General features: G+C 38.0%; 2 protein-coding genes across 2 annotated transcripts; one reads left to right on the top strand and one right to left on the bottom strand.

Moving 5' to 3' along the window:
• Window positions 1,867-5,448, top strand: LOC109230883 (serine/arginine repetitive matrix protein 1). The gene is made up of 4 exons (XM_019396355.1): window positions 1,867-2,026; window positions 2,733-3,042; window positions 3,764-3,824; window positions 4,483-5,448. Exons 1-4 carry the CDS (start codon window positions 1,953-1,955, stop codon window positions 5,046-5,048), a joined length of 1,011 nt encoding a protein of 336 aa, XP_019251900.1. The 5' UTR covers window positions 1,867-1,952; the 3' UTR covers window positions 5,049-5,448.
• Window positions 5,690-10,508, bottom strand: LOC109230877 (dual-specificity RNA methyltransferase RlmN). Its single transcript, XM_019396341.1, has 9 exons — window positions 10,287-10,508; window positions 10,017-10,179; window positions 9,080-9,190; window positions 8,785-8,919; window positions 7,880-7,984; window positions 7,490-7,659; window positions 7,144-7,243; window positions 6,600-6,853; window positions 5,690-6,315 (listed from the first exon to the last, which is right to left on the bottom strand). Exons 1-8 carry the CDS (start codon window positions 10,376-10,378, stop codon window positions 6,608-6,610), a joined length of 1,122 nt encoding a protein of 373 aa, XP_019251886.1. The 5' UTR covers window positions 10,379-10,508; the 3' UTR covers window positions 5,690-6,315; window positions 6,600-6,607.

The raw sequence follows: 20,598 nt of genomic DNA, 5'->3' as shown, positions 1-20,598 counted from the left end.
TATGAGCTAGAAGTGGTGTTTGAATTTTAATTTGGGTATAGTTTTGACATAATTAAGTTTGAGTTTGCTTCTCAAACAACATGTTGGCATACAATACAAGTACTTAAGTTCATCTACCATTTTCTATTTCAGGACTTATAAATGCTGACACGAGAGTTAAAAAAAAAAAAGACATGAGAGTGTAAAAAAAATAAAAATATAGTTAAGCCGTTAGTTCATAGTAGAAGTTAAACTCTTTATTTCGGGGGATTTGCATCTATACCCGCTTTTTGAGTCACGTTTTAACTTGTGCCCGCTTTGCAAAAAAAATTGCAAGCGTACCCATTTCTTCGCGTAACTTCAGCATACGGGGCTGAAGTAGCAAAGGCAATCACGCAAAACTTCAGCATTCTAGTAGACGGGACTGAAGTAGCAAGTGTGCTGAAGTTTTTGTTTGTAATTGCTCAACTTAAACATAGTTGCTGAAGTTTTGTTCTCTATTTGCTGAAGTTTTTGTTTGTAATTGCTGAAGTTTTTGTTTTTGTAACTGGCGAACTTCAGCTCTAGAGATGAAGTTTTTGTTTTTTAAGTAGCGAACTTCAGCTCTAGAGCTGAAGTTTTTGTTTTTGTAACTGGCAAACTTCAGCTCTAGAACTGAAGTTTTTATTTTGTAACTGGCGAAATTTTTGTTTTGTAACTGGCGTACTTCAGCTCTAGAGCTGAAGTTTTTGTTTTGTAACTAGCGAGAGCTGAAGTTTTTGTTTGTAACTGGCGAACTTCAGCTCTAGAGCTCTAGGGGGCATGTTGTAGTTGTACCCACACGAAGTAACTTAAAGCAACATTAACAGGAACCAAGAAACATCAACACATTACCAATCCAATCGACAACTGAAATCTCCCATTTCCGCCAGACCCAGTTCACCAAAGAATAATATAAAATTAATAATTAATTTCTCTTGTCCCATTTTCACATCAAAATTGTGCATAAGATTCTAAGTTGCAAAACCAAGATAGAACCTTTACAGCTGAGGGTGTCGGCGAAAAGGAAAAAATGATTGAAAATTTATAAGACTCACCGGAGAAATAAGAAAAAGCAGATAGGGATGAACCTTACTCCTGGAAAAAGAAAAGATAAAACTTTGAGGAGGAGAAGTAGGAGAAGAAAGGGGGAGAAATTAAAAAATAGCCAGATTTACCACTGGTCGTTGAAAAATAGCCAAGTTTCAAAAGTCATCGAAATTTAGCCACTTTAAATCTGAGCGAAAACACTGTTCAAAATCCGGAAAAATACGCCCGCAAATTTTACGGGAGTTCCAACATAAGTATGCTTGAACTCCCGTAAATTTTACGGGAGTTCCAGGATAACTATGCTGGAACTCCCGCAAATTTTACGGGAGTTCCAGCAAGTATAATTGTCCAGTATAATATACTGGAGTTTGGAGCACTGGTGCTCCAGTCTCCCGCAAATACAGGAGTTAGCAAAGTATACCGGTCCAGCATAATATGCTGGAGTTCGTACACAAATGCACCAGAACTCCCGTATATTATACTGGACCGGTCCCTGTTGCAGCAAAATAGTGGCTATTTTTCATTGACTTGATAAACGCTGGCTATTTTTCATTGACCAGTGTGAAAACTGGCTATACCATGATATTTTAACGAAGAAAGGGGCTGAAGTTGTTTAAAAAGTGGATACAAGTTAAATCCTTAAAAAATAATGGGTATAAATTATATGGGGGGCCCAAATAGGGCGTCCGTGCAATTTTTACCTTTATTTCATATCCTAATAGCAAACCCGACTAACTCTGGATTAGACGTTAAAGCCCACTAATATTGGGCCTATCACTGTATCCTCGACCCGATTATATCTAGTTTTAACACACACAAAAATCTATCTGATTTATACAAGCTCCCATGGTAGTAGCACTTTTAGCCGTATTGTCGTCTTCGTTCAAGAACAAGAACAAACCCTAATGTCGTCTCGTCGTCGAGAGGGCCGCGATTCTGACTCAAAACGTCACCATTCCCGATTCGATCAAGAACCCAGGTAACACATTTGGGAACTTATTTCCACTTGCATTTTGAGAAGAATAACAAAAGTACGCAAGTGAGTTTTAATTTTAAAAGAGATAAGGAAGAAAAACAGTTGATAGGAGTTTGTTATCTAGGATTTCTGATGCGGTTTAGAATTTCTTGTGGTTATAAAGTTTTCTCCTTTTCTTCTTTTTGTATCAGTGTTCACTTGAAAAATAGTTATGTGAAATTGGGGTTTATGTTTAGGACTAAGGTTAAAGAGCACTGCCTTACCTATTGGTTCCGTCTGAAAGACTGGAATGAAAGGATTGCTAATAGGAAAAATAGTGGAGTCAGAAAAAAATAACCTTCTTTGGTCTGAGTATAAAGTTTATTGAAGAAAAATAGTAGATGGATTGATGTATAAAAAATCATTGGACTGAGAAAAAAGAACCTTATGGCCGTTGAAATTTAAAGCTTACCGACAAAAAATGGACGGGTTGCTGTATGAAAAATAATGGAGTGATAAAAAGGAACCGTTGTTGGTTTTGAGATTTAAAGATAGATATATCTTGAACTACTTCCCAACTGGAAAGAGTTAATTTTATTTTGAAAAATTTGGGTTCTGTTTTATTAAACATTTTGTGCTTTGTTTGGAATTTTACTCAATCTGTAAATGCTGTGAGTTTTGGGCATACAAATCATGCGCTAATATTCTGTATCATATTTGTTCTTGCTAGTCCAAAGAGATCTAGGAAGCACAATAGACCAGAAGCCGAGAGGCCACCTACCACACACAATTTAGATGGTGGAAACAATTCAGAACGAGATCTAAAACACCACCGTCGGCTGCAAGATGCTGTGCCTCTTGATACTCCATCTGCACAAGATTCCAAGTCAGAAAGACCTGCGAGAAAACCATCTGAGAATGTAACAGTTAAAGATGATGGGAACAAAGAGCCGTCTGATCACAATGAAGGATCTCGCCATCGATCATCCAAACACTCTTCAAACCCAACAGAAGCGCCTCGTTCTACATCATATTTTCAGGTTTCTGTGTTGTGTTGACATCATTTTCTTTCTCGTGTCAGTTTATATTAGATTATGCTTATGCACTGTTGGCATGGTAGAACTTTGATGACCAGGTTGTTTGCTCCTAGAACTCAATTGAAGCACGCTGAAAACTTGATCATAGTTCCTATTTCAAAAAAAAAATGAACTTGACATAGATTCTTTTTTCATTCGTGTGCAAAATTTGGATACAGCCACTGGTGTTGGCGGAGAGGGGTTGGGGAGTGGAATTCAGCTTAGCTAGAGAACTAATGAAACCAGAGAATCCTTCTTTTAACTTTAATTTTTCTCATTTATATTTTTAAGCAGTTTTATTTGATATGATTTGTCTGTATCTAGATAATTTGGTGTGTTCAATTTGAGCATCGTAAGAATAATGTTGCTTCGTTCCTTTCCTCCCAGTACTTTCTTATTTCTCAGCCTCATTAAGAAACTACATTTGAATTCTTAAAGAAAGAACAATGTTGCTTAAAAATAAAATTTAGATTCTATGTATCAAAAAATAAAAAAAAACAAATTACAGCTTTTGAACTTGAGTAGATGCAGATAGATCTGCCTCAAACAAGTGCATTGATTTTGTTAATCTGTTTTTGTTCCTTATATTGGGGCTGATGTTGTGGGATTGTTGTTCAGCCTGTTGATTCCAAGTAGATCCGTGTATATAACAATGTTAGACTTGCCTGTGCATGTCTTATAACAGCACGATGAGCGCGGTAGTGCTGGGCAAGTTGATCGAAGCTCCAGCCATAAGGCAGCAACTGGTGAGTTTCCACATATTATTCTTGCATTTTGATGAGTATTGAACTTTCCTTTGTTTTTTTTCTTTTTCTTTGCCGAGGAGCAAAGATCGGACCGTTGTATGACCTCTAACTCTTGATGTCTCACTTGACCTGTGATCAGATCTTTATATTCTGTTATGAGAGACCTCTTCATCTATTGCTTGGTGCTGTGATAGGAATTTAAATTTGTTATTAGTACGTTATTATTTTCTTTTATAACGGTGGTTTTCATGCCAGATTTAGCGCACCCCGATTATTGCACCGGGTACCTGCTAACTCCCACCAACGTAGATACCGGGTTACTTTGCCCACCAAGACTTAGGCAAATGAGATGAAATCACCTAGTGTTTTTTTTTATCTCTGCTAGTATTTGAACCCTTGTCTCCTAAGTTTGCACTCACTTGGTCACTAGGCCACACCCTTGGTGCAAGTACCTTATATACTTATTCTGCTAAATCACATGATCTTCCTTAATTTTGAAAAGCAGGAAATGCCTGATAGCAGCAGAGTTAGCTAAAGATATCTGTGAAAAACTTTTCTTTCCTACCTTTTTTTTTTTTTTTTTTTTTTTTTTTGATTTTCCTACCTGCTTATTACAAATTATTTACAACATAGTTACCATCTTATGTTTCCCATGAAGAGCGAGGATGGTGGAAAGATCCGAAAGAGCACTGGAACAGAACGACAACAACTGATAAGCAGATGAATGATAAGAGCAAAGTTTCAGGCAAACAAAGTGATGTTTGGCGCCATGACAGGTACTTCGAAGTAAAGGAAGATCCTAAACCACCTGTGAAGAAAAGGTCATTTAGGGAGGAAAAGATTCCAGTGGATATTGAGAAAGTTGAGAAAGCAGCAACGGAGCTTGTTAAGCCTAATCCTTCGCACCCTGTGGTAGATGGAGGAAGAAAGAATGAAAGAGCTGAGCACATGTCACGTCATCCTGGTAGATATGAGAGACCATTTACTGGTGAGAGGGATGCAAACAGGGGTGAAGCATGGAGGGGTAAGTTTCCACCAAGAGACAGGTATCACAGCAATGGCGACTACAGGGCGCGAGATAGATTCAATTCAAGGCAAGGACATTATCAAAGTAAGGTGGCTGAAAAGTGGAAACATGATCTTTATGATGAGGCAAACAAGAGTCCAACTCCAAAGAATGAAGATGATCAAATAGCCAAAATTGAAGAACTATTGGCTTCATAGACCCCTCATCCTGCAATGAAGTGTAGTAGTTTCGTTTTCTTTTTTTCCCTCAAAAAAGGTAAGGGGAACTATTACTGATGACCAAAGCTAGTGCTGTAAAATCCACTCAATTATGATTTTAAGCAACTCAAATCTTCTTTAGTTGCTTGGATTTGTGTTCGGTTTACTCCTAGCGATAAGATTTTAGACGTTGCTCAAGATACTGTTTTTAGTGCGTTTTGTGAACACAGATTAGTGAGCAAGGATTGACTACAGCATGGAACCATTTTCATTCTTCTGTACGGAATTATTGAATTCATCTTCGTTTAATGAAAGTCTGCAGTAAAACTGCATACATTATGTTTATGTACTTAAATATTAAGTTCATGCCTAATAACATGGGGAAACTCCATTACATGTGGCTTTTGGGGTCTTTCATGAAAGAAACAGATATATGTTTCCATTATTTGTGTATCTTTTCTACTAGGCATTATTTCTCTTTGGCAAACTTATGCAGTGTCTCGTGAACTGTGTTTAATGTATTCTTTTGTATATACCACTTTCTTTGTAGTTCCCACTTTCAGTCACCCCTTATGCCGAAGTTAAGTTCAGATCTGTGATGTCGACCTCAACCATTGCAGAAAGAAAAAGAGAAAGAAAAGTCGACATTAACAGCAGAGGCAATTGTTCAATTAGTGAGGAATTGCGTTGCACTTTTTTAACAAAATGCAATATCTAAGTAAATAAAAGTTACATGACTTTCACATAATATATAAAGGTTAAATTCTCTTCTCAACTCCTTAATAAAAATTATGAACCGAGGTTCCTCCAAAACCTAAACCAAGGAAGCCATGGTTGTGAATTGTGATCAGCTAATATCGCAGCTTGCGAAGATTAGGTGAGGACCTTGAGCGAACAACTGAATACAGAGATCTCAAATCATATGTGCAGGCCAAAGCTAGCTTATGATGTCTTCTGATTCAGGTTCGTACAAAATATTTTAGTGCTCACATCTGACATCTCTTTGAACATATTCTTGTACACGTCCAGGCCTCTTCACTGCAATTTCTAATAAAAAAGAATTTACATTTTCTATGAAAAAACAAAAGAAACATTAGAAAGACAGCTTGTCATGTGTCGTATACATCTCCCTCGAGCCTGTGATGCGCCGTTCACATCTCCCCTTCAACTTATAGCAGGGGCCAACATCAACTTGCGGTCAAGACTGAAAGCTACATATATCCTGTAGATAGAGCTGCTAATCGTCTCTCCTTTTAACATAGAATTTCTGAGAAATAGAGTTAAACGAACCTTCAGAAATAAGTCGTACAGATAGTACTTTGGTCATGGTTAGATTCTGTGTGCATCAATACTGTACATGGGTGATAAATGCCTTATCGGGTCTTCTTTTTATTAAAAAAAAAAAGTTACTGATAAAAAATAAAAAGAAGAAAGAAACAGACTTCTTTTACAACTGAATTTGGTATCACATTTCTGCGAATATTCAACCCTGATCAAGTGGTTCCTGATTGAAAGTTCAATCTAATTTAGGAACAGAAACATAAAAGGTACCTTTAACTCTACTGCTTATGGAGATCCTCAATGTCTGTTAGAGGAGCTGCACTGCTGATGGAGCGCTTATCTGGTAGATTAACCACCAATTGACCACAGGCACCACTTATATCTTGGCCCATTTCCTTGCGAACAGTTGTGCGGATATCATAGGTATCCCTCAATATTTTCTGAAACGTGGTGACTTTCTGATTGTTACTGGTACTGAAACGACTTAATGATCCAATTGGATTAAAAGGTATGAGATTCACAACCTGTGAGAATATTTTGATGTCAATGCAAAGCGACTGTTACCAAATTCTGCGCGAGTAAGAGATGAAATGAACTGTTTAGCTATATAGGTCTTAGCCCCCCACTGTCTAATGGCTGATCAATATAGTCTCTCTCTCTCTGTGTCCCTGTTTTTTTCTTTTCCCACCAAGTAATGGTTTTGTTTGGAAAGCATCCACGGATACCTCTCAAGTGCGTTAAGCATAAATTAACCCACATACATACTCACATCCCACCCTTAGGGTGTAATCTATATAATATGCTTAAAACTCACCACTTGAAATGCGTCTAACAATTTCCCGAGCTGATGCGCGTGCTGCTCCTCATCATTTACTCCATCAAGCATTATGTATTCAATAAAGATCTTTTGCTGGCTACAAAGAAGGTAGATAAGATCTTTCAGCAACTTGCCAAAGCTACCAAATTGGTTATCATGGACATTAAAGATAATTTATGTGCCTTAAGTTATGCCACTCTTTCCATCTTGGAACGGTCCAAAAATGTATGATACATAAGTTAAACTAATATCTTAATCTCCATGCAACTCAAATGGCATAATATATAATGGGAAGGAGAGAGTGAATGCTACTGAAATATAACAGGCCAATGGCAGACAGCACCTTTTCTTTTGATATTCCTGCAGTGCATTCATGAGTCTTTCCAAAGGAAAAGCTCTTGCTGCAGGCATTATCTGACAACGGATTTCTTGGACTGGTGCATGCAAAGAGACAGCCAGGTTCACATTTGGGACGTCATTGTGGATCTTGGTGATGGCATGAATTATGCCAACCTACAAAACATTTAATTGGTTATATAGATGTTCATGTGATCTATAAAAGCATGCAACTAAACAGCTTCTATGAGAAAGTGATATCCTGACATGGGGAAATTCATTACATAAAGTACCAGAACAAGTATACAAAAGTGAGTGTGCCTCAAGAAGTCAAGGTGAGAAACCGTACAACAACATTGTAACTTGAGACGAAAAGACATCACAGGGTCATTCATACCGTTGAGACTGTAATTCTCTTAGGAGAGAGCTGAAATGGAAATGCTGTCATGACTCGTATGGCATCCACCAGGGCAGAGTAGTTGTTCAGTGGTTCCCCCATTCCCTGTCCACCAGTTGGATGATAATGCAACCAAAATGAAGACTCACGAATGTGTAGACTCGAAACAAATTAAAAATAAAAGAAAAGAAAACACTTATAGTGAACCAAGAAAGTCAAAAAACATGAAGAGATCCAAAATTGTTAGTCACTTTGACTGGATGATTTCAAATTTGAAAATCAATCTAGATATTCCCTTAAAAAACACAAGCATTAGGCAGCTACCAGTAAAAAACTACTATCGTCTGTACTTCAAGTGCCTCAATGTTATTTTAGATGATAAACTGTTAACTTCGATTATTTGTTTACCTATTTATTTGATATGGATAGCTTTTTAATTTTTTTGGACAAGAAAAGAGAAGATGACAAAAAGGATATAGCTTCTTAGTAATAGAAGAGTGTCTCTGTAGTTGCATCATTATCAAGTAACCTCAACAAGAAAGCTCAATACAGTAACTGATGCACAAGCATGACCCGTACAGCTGAACTAACCCATAAATGGACACAACTTTGGTGCCTTGGGTGCCCACCATCCCTTTCCTAACAACCATACTAAAAATGCATAGACCAAAAACTGTCACATTATTCTAAATTCTGTCTTTTCTTCTTAATCATGGATGTCATAAAGTTGCAGAGAACGGAGTGAAACTGAGAAGAGAGAGACAGGGTTTCACGTTGTGATAGAGCAAAATGAACAGCGGCACTTAGAACTTAGAACCCACTTCCCTCAAATCCTAGATCCACCACTGAGTAGACAACAGCTATTATGGAGAAAACCAATTCGGCAGAAAGGAGAAAAGAAATACCATGAAAACAACATTACGGATGGTTGATAAACGAGAGGCGTGGACCAATTGTTCAACTATCTCTCCAGAAGACAGGTTACTTTTGAACCCCATGCTTCCTGTAGCACAGAATGTGCAGCCCATTTTGCATCCAACCTATAAGAAAAGAGTGTCTGGTCAACATAAAACGGCTTTCTAAGAGAACAAAACATAAAATACTTAGGCATGCCAAAAGGAAAACATAATTTGCATCTAATATACAAGCAACAAGCCTTTTACTAATAAATAAATAAATAGAGTTAATGAAATGACATACCTGAGACGATATGCACAAGGTTGATCTTGGTCCTCCAGAACGAGGCTTTCCATTATATTTCCCCAAACGTGTGTCGTATCTCATAATCACACACTCCACAAATGCTCCATTCTAGCGTTTAACCATGTCAATGAGATATTTTATCAGAAAACCAGTGTCAATCAGATATACTGTAAAGCAAGAGTCGCCCTTTTTCTTAACAAGCAGATAAAATCAGAAACATTTAAAGCAGGCAAACCAATGCCTCAGGTCTACAAATATATAAAATTAGAACAATAGTACAAATTCAAATTGGGAAATAATCAAAATCTTCACACATACTCTCATCTTCAAGGAATGGGGGATTGTAAATGATTAGTTTTTGGTTTAGTTTTTGAATAGCAGTTTGTGTCCCTTTTTGTTGCCATTGTCAGTGAATTGCCTTTCCTCTTATGATATAATTGAACATGAAATAAGAATTTAACATAGCCTATTAAATTTACTTGGCAGGTGTGGTCCATGTTCACGGCTAACTTTGGCATCCTTTGGGCAAGTCCTAAGAAATTCAGGAATATATTAGAGTGCTGGGAAAATGCATGTCCAGAAGGATCCTTAAAGAAGGTTTGGAGAGATATTCCTCTTAACATAGCTTGGACGATATGGAAAGAAAGAAATAATCGGTGTTTTGAAGGCAAGAAGGAGCAGCTGCCATATGTGAAATATAGTTGTTTGCATTATTTGTACTATTGGAAAGATGGAAATGTTGTTAAGAATTTTCATAATATGCTGGACACGCTAGACTGCTTAGGATTTTAATGTTTTTAAGCCAGCACTATCTCTGTATTTTTGCCGAACCAGTTTGATACTGTTTTTAATAATAGCTTCACCTTATCAAAAAAAGAAAAAAAAAACATAGCCTATTAAAAAGCTGTGGGGTGGGTCAGCTAAAAGGTAAAACCTGGAGCTTGATGAGGAGCTTGGTGGTGACGCCGTCGCTGGACTCCAAGACAGAGTCGACAACAGAAGTTGAAGCTCTGAACTTGGAACGAAGCAAAACGTAAGCCGAGGAGGGCAAAGATGGAATATCTTCCCAATCGCAATCTGGGTTCTGTATTACATACCTATACATGCAAAAATCGTGAGCAAAACAAAACAAAAGAAAAAATTCTAACTTTGTGTTACTTATATTAATAATAAGACACACAAAGTAAGGGACGGATAAACTTACTTCCAAATAAGAGGGATGAAGCGAGTGTTGATACTGGCCTTGTCGAATTCAGCCCTGATTACTGAAGCATCGAATACCGATTTTAATGCCATTGCATTCCTGCACTTGACCTAACCAGTAGTAGACAGAAAAGGAGCTATTCTTTCCTTCAATTGGGGACAAGGGCAATGAACGATGTGCTAACGGCGGCGTTTGCCATCGGCAAAAAGACTATGGTTTTGCTTAAATGCCATGTCATCCCCTTAATTTTTAAATTCTGACACTTTAAACCTCTTAAGTTTTGGAGAAGGCATTAATATACCCTAAAACTTGTTCCAAATTACCGATCACAGCCTTCGGGAATTTCTGCATAAAAAAAGATATTGCAAAGCTAATAGATTATTGTTACAAAATTTAGCTCAAAGTAATAATATAAAACAAGAAGATAAGTAGAATAAGAGAAGAAGAGATAACTTTCTTATTTCATCAAGTGTTCAAGTGTGTACAATGTGATGCCCAAACCCTCTATTTATAGGATGATATAGGTAATACAAAGGGATGCCATGAACATAGTATTACCTATTGAGAACATGGGGGAAGATCATGGAGGTGTGAGAGTTACATCCATAATGGTAAGAAGTAGTGGGAGGTTAATGGAGAAGAGTAGTGGGTGTTACTCCCTTAGGAGTTATGGACATCCACCATAATCAAATATTTCATAACACTCCCCCTTGGATGTCCAAAGATAATGTGCCTCGTTAAAACCTTACCAAGAAAAAACCCTGTGGGAAAAAATCTTAGTGAAGGAAAAAAAGTACACATATCTTGTAATACGCATTACTTGCTGCCTCGTTAAAAACCTTGCCAGGAAAACCCAGTGGGATAAAATCTGTGCGAAGGGAAAAAGAGTGCAGCGCGTGCTATACTCCCCGTGACAAAAATATCACTTGATATCTCAAAGACGATAAATTCCAATCATGTATAACAACTTCTCAATTGCTGAGGTTGGCAATGAAGAAGTTTGCCAAATTATCAATTGAACAAATTTGTTGAACATCAATCATGTCTGAAATAGAACTTTAGTGAAATACGTTTTATTTTGTCTCCTTCGATAGTCCTTCTTTCAATTGAGCTATGCATGCAGAATCATCTTCAATGTAATTGAAATCTTGTTGAATATCATAATTTGGCATTACGCTCACAGCCAAATAGATTATCTGAACAACGAACTATGCCCTGCATTTGTATAACCAACATAACCTTGACAACAATTTTTAGAATAAACAAATCTATATCAAAGATTCCTTTCGCAATATAACACTAATCGTATTTCGATATCTCCATACATCCTTTATACTTTCAGCTGTTGGAACTATCCGTCCAACTTCATATTTTTCAGATTAAGTCAATTTTCATTGCATATTTTTCATTTGGCCAATCATTTATCTGTCCAAATCCCATGACAGATTTGAGCTCAAGATCCTCGTCAACATTAATAGTATTGAGTGCCACATTATATCAACAACATTGTCGACGATTATTTTACATCGGTTCCATCATCAGTCAATAAAGACATAACTTATCAAGATCTCATTATTTTCAGGTACCTGAGCCTCTCCCATGAGGTCTTATGAAGTGTTATGTCATGGTGCTCTTATATAGCACTTGCCTCCTTATTATGACCATCTTGAACATTTGCTCCTCTCCTTCTTCAAGAATTTTATCTTTGGAACCGATTAGACTATTACGCTTGATGCGTGCCATAGACACTGTCTATCATGAACTTTATTCCATTTGGAGCATTAGTAGCTGAAATATGATATTTAGTTTTGGGTCAGCAAATTCGCATGGCAATATTTTGCAAATGAATTATCACTTGAACTTCAAGTTCATATTTTCTTGTACGAGGATCTAAGTATACTCATAATAATTCATTCCATGTATTACTTTTTTCAGCTGCTCATTTTCTCCCCCTAATGTTTGGATCACCAACGCATATCTCCAACCTTCTTTGAGGACCAATCTTTGTACATTGTGGTGGCACAATTAAATCATATAGTACATCCATATTTCTAGATGGAAATATTTGGTTCCTGACCCTAAACCAATTGTGATGGGGAGAATGTATCATAATTTGTTGGCTAGATGCGTACAAGTGATGTTGTATATTAAATAATATACCTCATACCAAATTTCGATTTGGGAGTTTTATTCTCATATCCAATGGTTTAGCTATAATTGGACGCATACAATTTCTACTAAACCAACTTGGATTTAAACCAGCATTATCATCACAATTTACATTCTGGAATTGTGCTCTAATAATTTGAGCAAGCAACCATGCAAAAGCCAAACTGCAAGTTGACAACAAATGCACATGTGACCATACAATAAATGCATCTTTTAAAATTATATAATAGTAAACGGTCCACATGGCAGGTGACTGGGCCCATATATATATCACCTTTTATTCATTCCAGATTTTAAGGGATTCAATCCCAACCTTGACTGGTATATCATGAGAATAAGCAGCACAAGAGAATTCTTGAAGAATTTTCTATTGCTTCAATATATACCAATGTGAATTCTCAATTAATTTTCACATCATAATTGAACCGGGATGGCCAACCGGTCGTGCCAACTAATATTTGTTTCAGTAAATATTTAATTTACTATGGCATGTGATTCCATCACCATGCTTATACATCTGTAGTACAAATAGAAGAAAAATCGGGTAACCTTTCATATTTACCCGGTATGATTATAATAATATGAAGATATTCAATCTTCCTTTCATTTATAGTCTCAATATGCCAACCACTTTGGCTAATATATTTGAAACTCAAAAAGTTCCTTTTTGAGAGTTACTACCACCAATGCCATGAATAATTTTATTAATTCGGGTAGTAATAAATTCGCTCTTTCGGAGCTCTCAATAATTTTGTACTACAAGATCTTTTATACCACCATCCAAGTGGTGAATTTTTCCTCCACAGAAAAAATTATGTTATCATTGTCACAGTCAAAAATATTATAAACAAGACTTATTTCTTGCTTTACTTTTGCCTTTAATAACTTTTTATAAGGCATGTCAAAATATTTTCGACGCACCACATATACACGACAAATGACATATTCGTGTAACCACATAGTAGTGTTCATGATCCTTCTTTCTCTCTGAGAGATAGAGGTGAGTTGTAGTATTTATTCAACCATACATAAATATATTCTTGTGCATAATTTGTATCACATATATATTTCACATTCACTTCAGGAATGAATCTGCATTTACAATGCTTATCACAAGTCGCATTCTTTTAAAAAAATGGACTATAATCGTCAGAGCGTGCCTCATATTTACAGACCATATTGATACACAATTCCTTCACCTTTGAAGGATTATTTTGAGAACCCTTATTGTTCTCCTTTTCACAATTACCATAATGATGACTATTATTATTTTGATCTTTGGCACGCCACATTCATTGGTCAATCACTTGTCTTCATTTAGACATATTATGCATCGCTACCAAATTCACTTCAAGAATGGAGCAATCAAGTGGGACAAGCTTCATGTTTTTTCATGAAAAATACATTATTTTTTCTTTAGTCATCATTATATCATCAATATGGTGCATTAGGACTCAAACCCAATGCATTACCCATATAAAGGCATGTTAGGCCATAATGAGTTGGGACTCGAACCCAACTTTTACAATCATGGATCATCAGGACTCAAAACCCGATGTCTTACCCTCATGGTGCGTTGGGACTTAAACCCATCGTCTTACCTTCAATAAATGGCATAATAAGCCAAAGTGCACTGGGACTCGCCCTCGAGTATTTAAAAGTGTTATATCACTTTAGGCAACCATGCATACTATATAACTCTGTCATGGTTCAAGTATATTTTCTTATGCAAAACATTAAATTTAAAGAACTATTACATGATAAATCCTTCAAGATAGAAAATAATCTAGTACTGTAAGTAATAATAAACCATCTAGATAGATATGCTTTATGTATGACTATGAACCATCCAATATGAATGAAATAAATACTTGAGTTGTAGCTATATGGAAAACGTTGCTCAAGTATGATATGTATACTAGTAGTACTAATAGAATTACAAGAAAAAGTGATTTGTCGACTATGGCCAGAAGACATTTATATTGCCATATATTAACCCTTCCAATTAGTATATAAGTAAGCACAATAATTATATACTTAGGAGCATACATTGGAATGATGGACCACTTACCAAAACAAAGATAATCTATAGAACATTTTTCTCACTGTCCATACGAAATCCAACAGGCTTATGCATTGGAAGCTACGGTTTTACTTGGCAATGGTAATACAAAAACAGATCATTTATTGCGACACATTTCCTAAAAGATGAAAAGGATTGTCGAAGAGAACAATCGTGCTGATAACGTGTTACAAAACTTAGCTCAAAGTAATAATATAAAACAAGAAGATAAGTAGAATAAGAGAAGAAGAGATAACTTTCTTATTTCATCAAGTGTTCAAGTGTGTACAATGTGATGCCCAAACCCTCTATTTATAGGATGATATAGGTAATACAAAGGGATGCCATGAACATTGTATTAACTATTGAGAACATGGGGGAAGATCATGGAGGTGTGGGAGTTACATCCATAATGGTAAGAAGTAGTGGGAGGTTAATGGAGAAGAGTAGTGGGTGTTACTCCCTTAGGAGTTATGGACATCCACCATAATCAAATATTTCATAACAATTATTTAATTGTTTAGAGATTGGGGATTTCTTAATAGCTAACATTTAGAGCTTTAAACTCATTCGACAACAACAATAACAATATAAGTAAGTGTAATCTCACGGGGTCGGAAGAGAATATGATGTAGAGATGTTGTTTTCCCGAATTGACCCTCAGCTAAAAAAAAGAATTTTCTTCCAAAAGTGAAAAATCAATAATGAAATAAAAGAAAAAGAATATTGCCAGAAAAAATGGTAATAAAAAAACCAAAGGTACTAATTAAATTGAAGAATAAGATAATACTAGAATTCTAATAATAACGATGATAAATACAAATTAGAGCACATAAGGTGCTCAAAACTAGAATCATGCTCTCCCAATAAGAGAGAAAAATCACTCGACTACCTACTTTCCTTCTATTCTAATTCCGACCTTCAAGCTCTTCTATATAGGGTTATGTTCTCAGTAAGCGGAAAATGTGTCATGTCCTATCCAATCATCTCTTCCCAATTCTTTCTCGGTCTACCCCTACCTCTCCTTGCATATATCGCTTTCAACCTCTAGCACCTTTCTCGGAGGCATCTACGGTAACTCATTAATACTAGCTAATTAAGTTTATGATTTGTTTAGTGAATTATTAATTAATTAGACAACCATGTGATGCAATTAATGACCTTACCAAAATAACGTATTCTGATTGTTTGGTACTACTCATTTCATTTGGCAGAAAAGATCCTAGATTTTGCCCCTTTTCCATTAATTTAACTTCAATCGTATTAATGAAAAGGGTGACTCCATTGACCAATACTATTATTACAAAGAATTAAAGGGATCCAAAAGAAATTCAATACCAGCAAATCTCAGAGTTGTAGGCAAGGTATTACTCCACTTTTAACCAAGTATCAATTGTTTCATATATTCTCAAGTGAAATCAATGCGGTCAGCCAACAAGCTAGCTTCCTCAATATTACTGTATACGGTAGAAATCGAGGTTACCCGATTTCTCAGGCTCGAAGGGTCATCTTAAGTCCGAGTTCAGGATGGATCAAGTTCGAGCTCGACGGACCAGGCTCGAGATCGATGACATAGCACAAGGCTCGAAGAACCAAGTGTTAGAGGAACGTCGAGCCTGATATGACTGACCTCGAGATGATGCCGTTACGGATTTGTAACAAAATGGGCAAGATTCCCGCCACGTCCCCAAGATTGTGGCGTAAGTCCCAGAATAGATTTGTACGAATCCGTACTAGGCGGTTAGATAGCTGTCCCAATAAGATTCCTTACTGTAAACAGGGATGTAACTTATTTAGGGTTCCTCTATTATATAAAGGGACCCCAATCATTTAGAAAGAGGATCCAATCATTGGCAAATAATATACTATCTTATTTTTCTGGATCACTGGTCATCAGACTTGTCTCTTCTCTTTACTGTTCTTACTTTATTGTTCCTGGTTCATCTCGAGGTCACTAAGCTCGAGGCCGATACTGTTTGATAACACTGGTTTGATTCACTTATTTCCTTCATTTATACTTCGTAATTCTTGATTATTAATTGGTATTGAACTATATCACATATCTTTAAAACCACATATCAAATTTAATTGTTACTCGTATTTTCAAGGTAAACAGTTTGGCACCCACCGTGGGGCTAAAGATAATAGTGATTATTTCAGTACTGATTCTCATAACACACGTTATTTTTACACTTTTTCTTGTCAAGAATTTTTGATTTTCAGGATTAAACATGTCAAACTCGTAAAATGCACCTGTTCATGACAACGAAGGTCTTGGATTTCATGGGAAAAACAACAATGTAGAGGTTGGTGTACCACCGATAAACCCATGAGAAGTGCCAAATGTGGAACCAGTTGATATTAGTTTGCACATTGCTTTGGATGCAGATTTAGGCGCAGACCCAGGAGGAAGTGTACACAGGGAAGCCCGATTTGGGGGCCAAGGAACACAAGGTATAGGAGATGGGGGAGTCAGCCTCCAAGTGATATTCAAGATGCTGCAAGCTCAACAGGTTGTCATCGCTAAACTTCAAAGACAGAATAAAACTCCGAGTATAGACGAACCGGAAAACACTCGACGTACTGAACCGGCGCCAGAGAGGTCAAACAAAAATGGCTCGGGGACTGACCCACAATTATGAGGATGCTCGAAGAGCTCGCCAAGAGGATCGAGTCCGGGGAAAAAAGGATTGAGGATAATGACAAAAAAGTGGAGACTTATAACTCCCGTGTCGATTAAATACCGGGAGCTCCCCCGATGTTGAAGGGGTTGGATGCCAGGAAATTCGTACAAAGGGTGTTTCCTTCGAGTGCGGCTCCGAAGCCCATCCCAAAGAAGTTATGTATGCCCGATATACCTAAATACAACGGAACCTCTGGCCCAAATGAACACGTTACTTCTTACACATGCGCCATAAAGGGAAACGACTTGGAAGACGAAGTAATCGAGTCTGTACTGCTGAAGAAGTTCGGGGAGACTCTATCGAAGGGTGCCCTAATATGGTATCATAACTTACCCCCTAATTTTATTGATTCGTTTGCTATGCTTGCAGATACTTTTGTAAAGGCACATGCCGGAGCCATTAAAATTGCAACAAGAAAGTCGGACCTTTTCAAGATAAGGCAGAAAAATAACGAGATACTCAGGGAATTCGTATCTCGATTCCAAGCAGAGAGAATGGATTTGCCTCCAGTCACCGATGACTGGGCTGTTCAAGCTTTCACTCAAGGTCTCAATACTCGGAGTTCCATAGTGTCACAACAGTTAAAGCAAAGTTTAATCGAGTACCCGGCTGTCACTTGGGCCGGCGTACATAATCGGTATCAGTCGAAGATTAGGGTCGAAGACGATCAACTAGGGACTCCTTCGGGGTCCGTTTATCTTAGCAGGATCATGGATATGATCAAAAGGGATATCGATCGAGAGCCGAGGTCGAATAGAGATCGATATCAATCGTACAACGGAGACTATAGAGTCAGCGGTTCCGGGCAAAGCTTCACACGAAATGAGAGGAGAAATGATCGAGGTCAAAATTCACGGGGGCTTGATGCCGAGGAAGATCACGTTAAGTATCCAAAGTTCGAATAAAGGTAAGACCCCAGTCCAATCTTTTCTGTTCTTTCGACTAACACTTGCAGGCTATCGATAAGGATCGGCACGAAACTCTGGATCTTGAAGCACGTGTTGCACTCTTTTTCCCTTAGACCGATTTTTGTCCCAGATAGGTTTTTCCAGCGAGGTTTTTGACGAGGCAGCTGTTGTTCGTGCTAACTAAAAGCAATTCAACAGTATCCGAGGTTCCCTACTGTAAGCCTCGAATACTGGAGGGCGTGACCTTTGAATGTCTACTCTCTGACAAGGAAATCACTTAGTGACAGCGGGCCACAATAGGAAAGTGTTGTAAGGGCCAAACGGTCAGATTAATCGTGCCCGTATAGGTTACTCGAGCCCTAGACATCAAGAATGCGCGCATGTATAATCATCTATCAAGAGAAGTACTTTTCCTTGTCGATATCCCATACCTTTATAAAATTTTCATATTTTATACTCTTGATCTATTGTGTAAACAGGCTTAAGGGCCGACCACGGCAGAAATTCGAACAACTGACCCATGCTTGAGGGTTGCTGTCCCAAAAGCGAACGGAATCAAACTGCTAACATTTCAAGACCATAAGACCTTAAAGGCAATCCTCGATATTGCAGGCCACGGCCACCCCACTCGGGGACTGACACTTCGGGCAAGCTCGAAGTGAAATGGAAGATCAGCCCAAAGGGCAAGTTCCGAACTAAATGGCTACGGCCAAACTAACGCGGATCGGAGACATCCGAAATCCGTGACAAATACAAAAGCCCAAGGGCTACCTTAGCCCGAGTTCGAGAAAACTCTCACTTGGGGACTATCTATGAAGCATAAGGGCTAACTTTACTTCGAGTTCGAGCAAATCCTCACTCGATCATAAAAGCCTAAGGGCTATCTTAACCGAAGAGCAAGCATGTCTCGAACACTCGAGGACTATTTACTTGAGCTATCTGAGTTTGAAATAATAAGACCTCAAAGAGGCACCCCCGATATAGCAAGGCAAGGCCATCACACTCGGGGACTAACATTTCGAACAAGTTCGAAATGTTATCGGGAAACAAGTTCAAGAGACATACCCGAAGGCTACGGCCATACTAAAGACTACGGTCATATAAAAAGGCTACGACCGATATAATGCGGCTCGGAGACGTCCGACTTTCGCCACAAAATAAAGGCCTTCAAACACTTTGAAAAACCAGTTAAATCAGGCTACCCTCGGCAAAAGCAAATAATAAAGGGCTTCGATAAAATCAGCCCTCGGATAATTTAAAGGCTTTGATAACATCAACCTTCGAAAAAGCCTCAAGAGTTATTTGATTGTCGTTACACAGACGAATTACAAATAAGGTTCCGATCGGTCGAACCTTCGAAAAACCCAACGGGTACAATTAACACATGCTAAGGCATAGAAAATTTTTCACTTAATCTTATAGCCGAAAAGAGGGAAAAATTATAGCCGTTATTAGAGGCCGAATTGGCCCAACTCAAAGAGCCTAAGGGCCAATACAAAAGAGCGTAAGGACCGCTCCAAAGAGCCTAAGGGCCAATATAAAAAAGCTCAAAGGCTACTTTAACCAGAGTTCAAGCAAATTCTCACTCGGGTACTATCTATAAAGCCTAAGGGCTAACTATATTTCGAGTTCGAGCAAGCACTCACTCGACTAAGCCTAAGGGCTACCCGAGTTCGAGCAAATTCTCACTCGGGGACTATCTATAAAAGCTTAAGGGCTAACTTTACTTCGAGTTCGAGCAAATCCCCACTCGACTATAAAGCCTAAGGGCTATCTTTCATTTCAAGTTCGAGCATATACCCACTCAACCATCAAGTCCAAGGGCTACCTTACCCCATCGACTGTTTGGCCTAAGAGCCACTCAAACTCAAGTTCAAACGATCATTCGGGGTCCATTGATCAGAAACGGTCAAGGGCAATACTTATTGTCGGTCATTACCATCTCGAAACTTTGGATATTCAAAGGGAATTTTATGCTAAGACGCTCTGACCCGCATAAAAGGGTAATAGATTCAGAAGCCATGAAAGGAAGAAAGCTTTGTATAAACCTATTAACAAGGGCTATGGGTCACGATCAAGAGTTCCTCACACGGGCTGATCAGCCTCAAAAACGAAAAAACCCCCAGAATCTTTTTCACTGCCGGACGCGCTAGAGTTCTCGGAGTCTTCCTCTCGAAAGGCCGGCTTCCGCGCTTTTTCCTCAATCGCTTACGTCACGATGATGATATCATGGCAAATCGGGGTAAAGATCAAGGACTCAATTCGTTTCTTGTCGTTATATTCCAAAAAACGAGGGGGCTATCTGTATACGGTAGAAATCGGGGCTCGAGATCGATGACATAGCACAAGGCTCGAAGAACCAAGTGTTCGAGGAACGTCAAAGCCTGATATGACTGACCTCGAGATGACGTCGTTACGGATTTATAGCATAATGGGCAAGATTCCTGCCACGTCCCCAAGATCGTGGCGTAAGTCCCAGAATAGATTTG

Source organism: Nicotiana attenuata, chromosome 1 (assembly GCF_001879085.1).
Source record: "Nicotiana attenuata strain UT chromosome 1, NIATTr2, whole genome shotgun sequence".
Classification (NCBI taxonomy): Eukaryota; Viridiplantae; Streptophyta; class Magnoliopsida; order Solanales; family Solanaceae; genus Nicotiana; species Nicotiana attenuata.
This window is presented reverse-complemented; position numbering and strand designations above follow the sequence as displayed.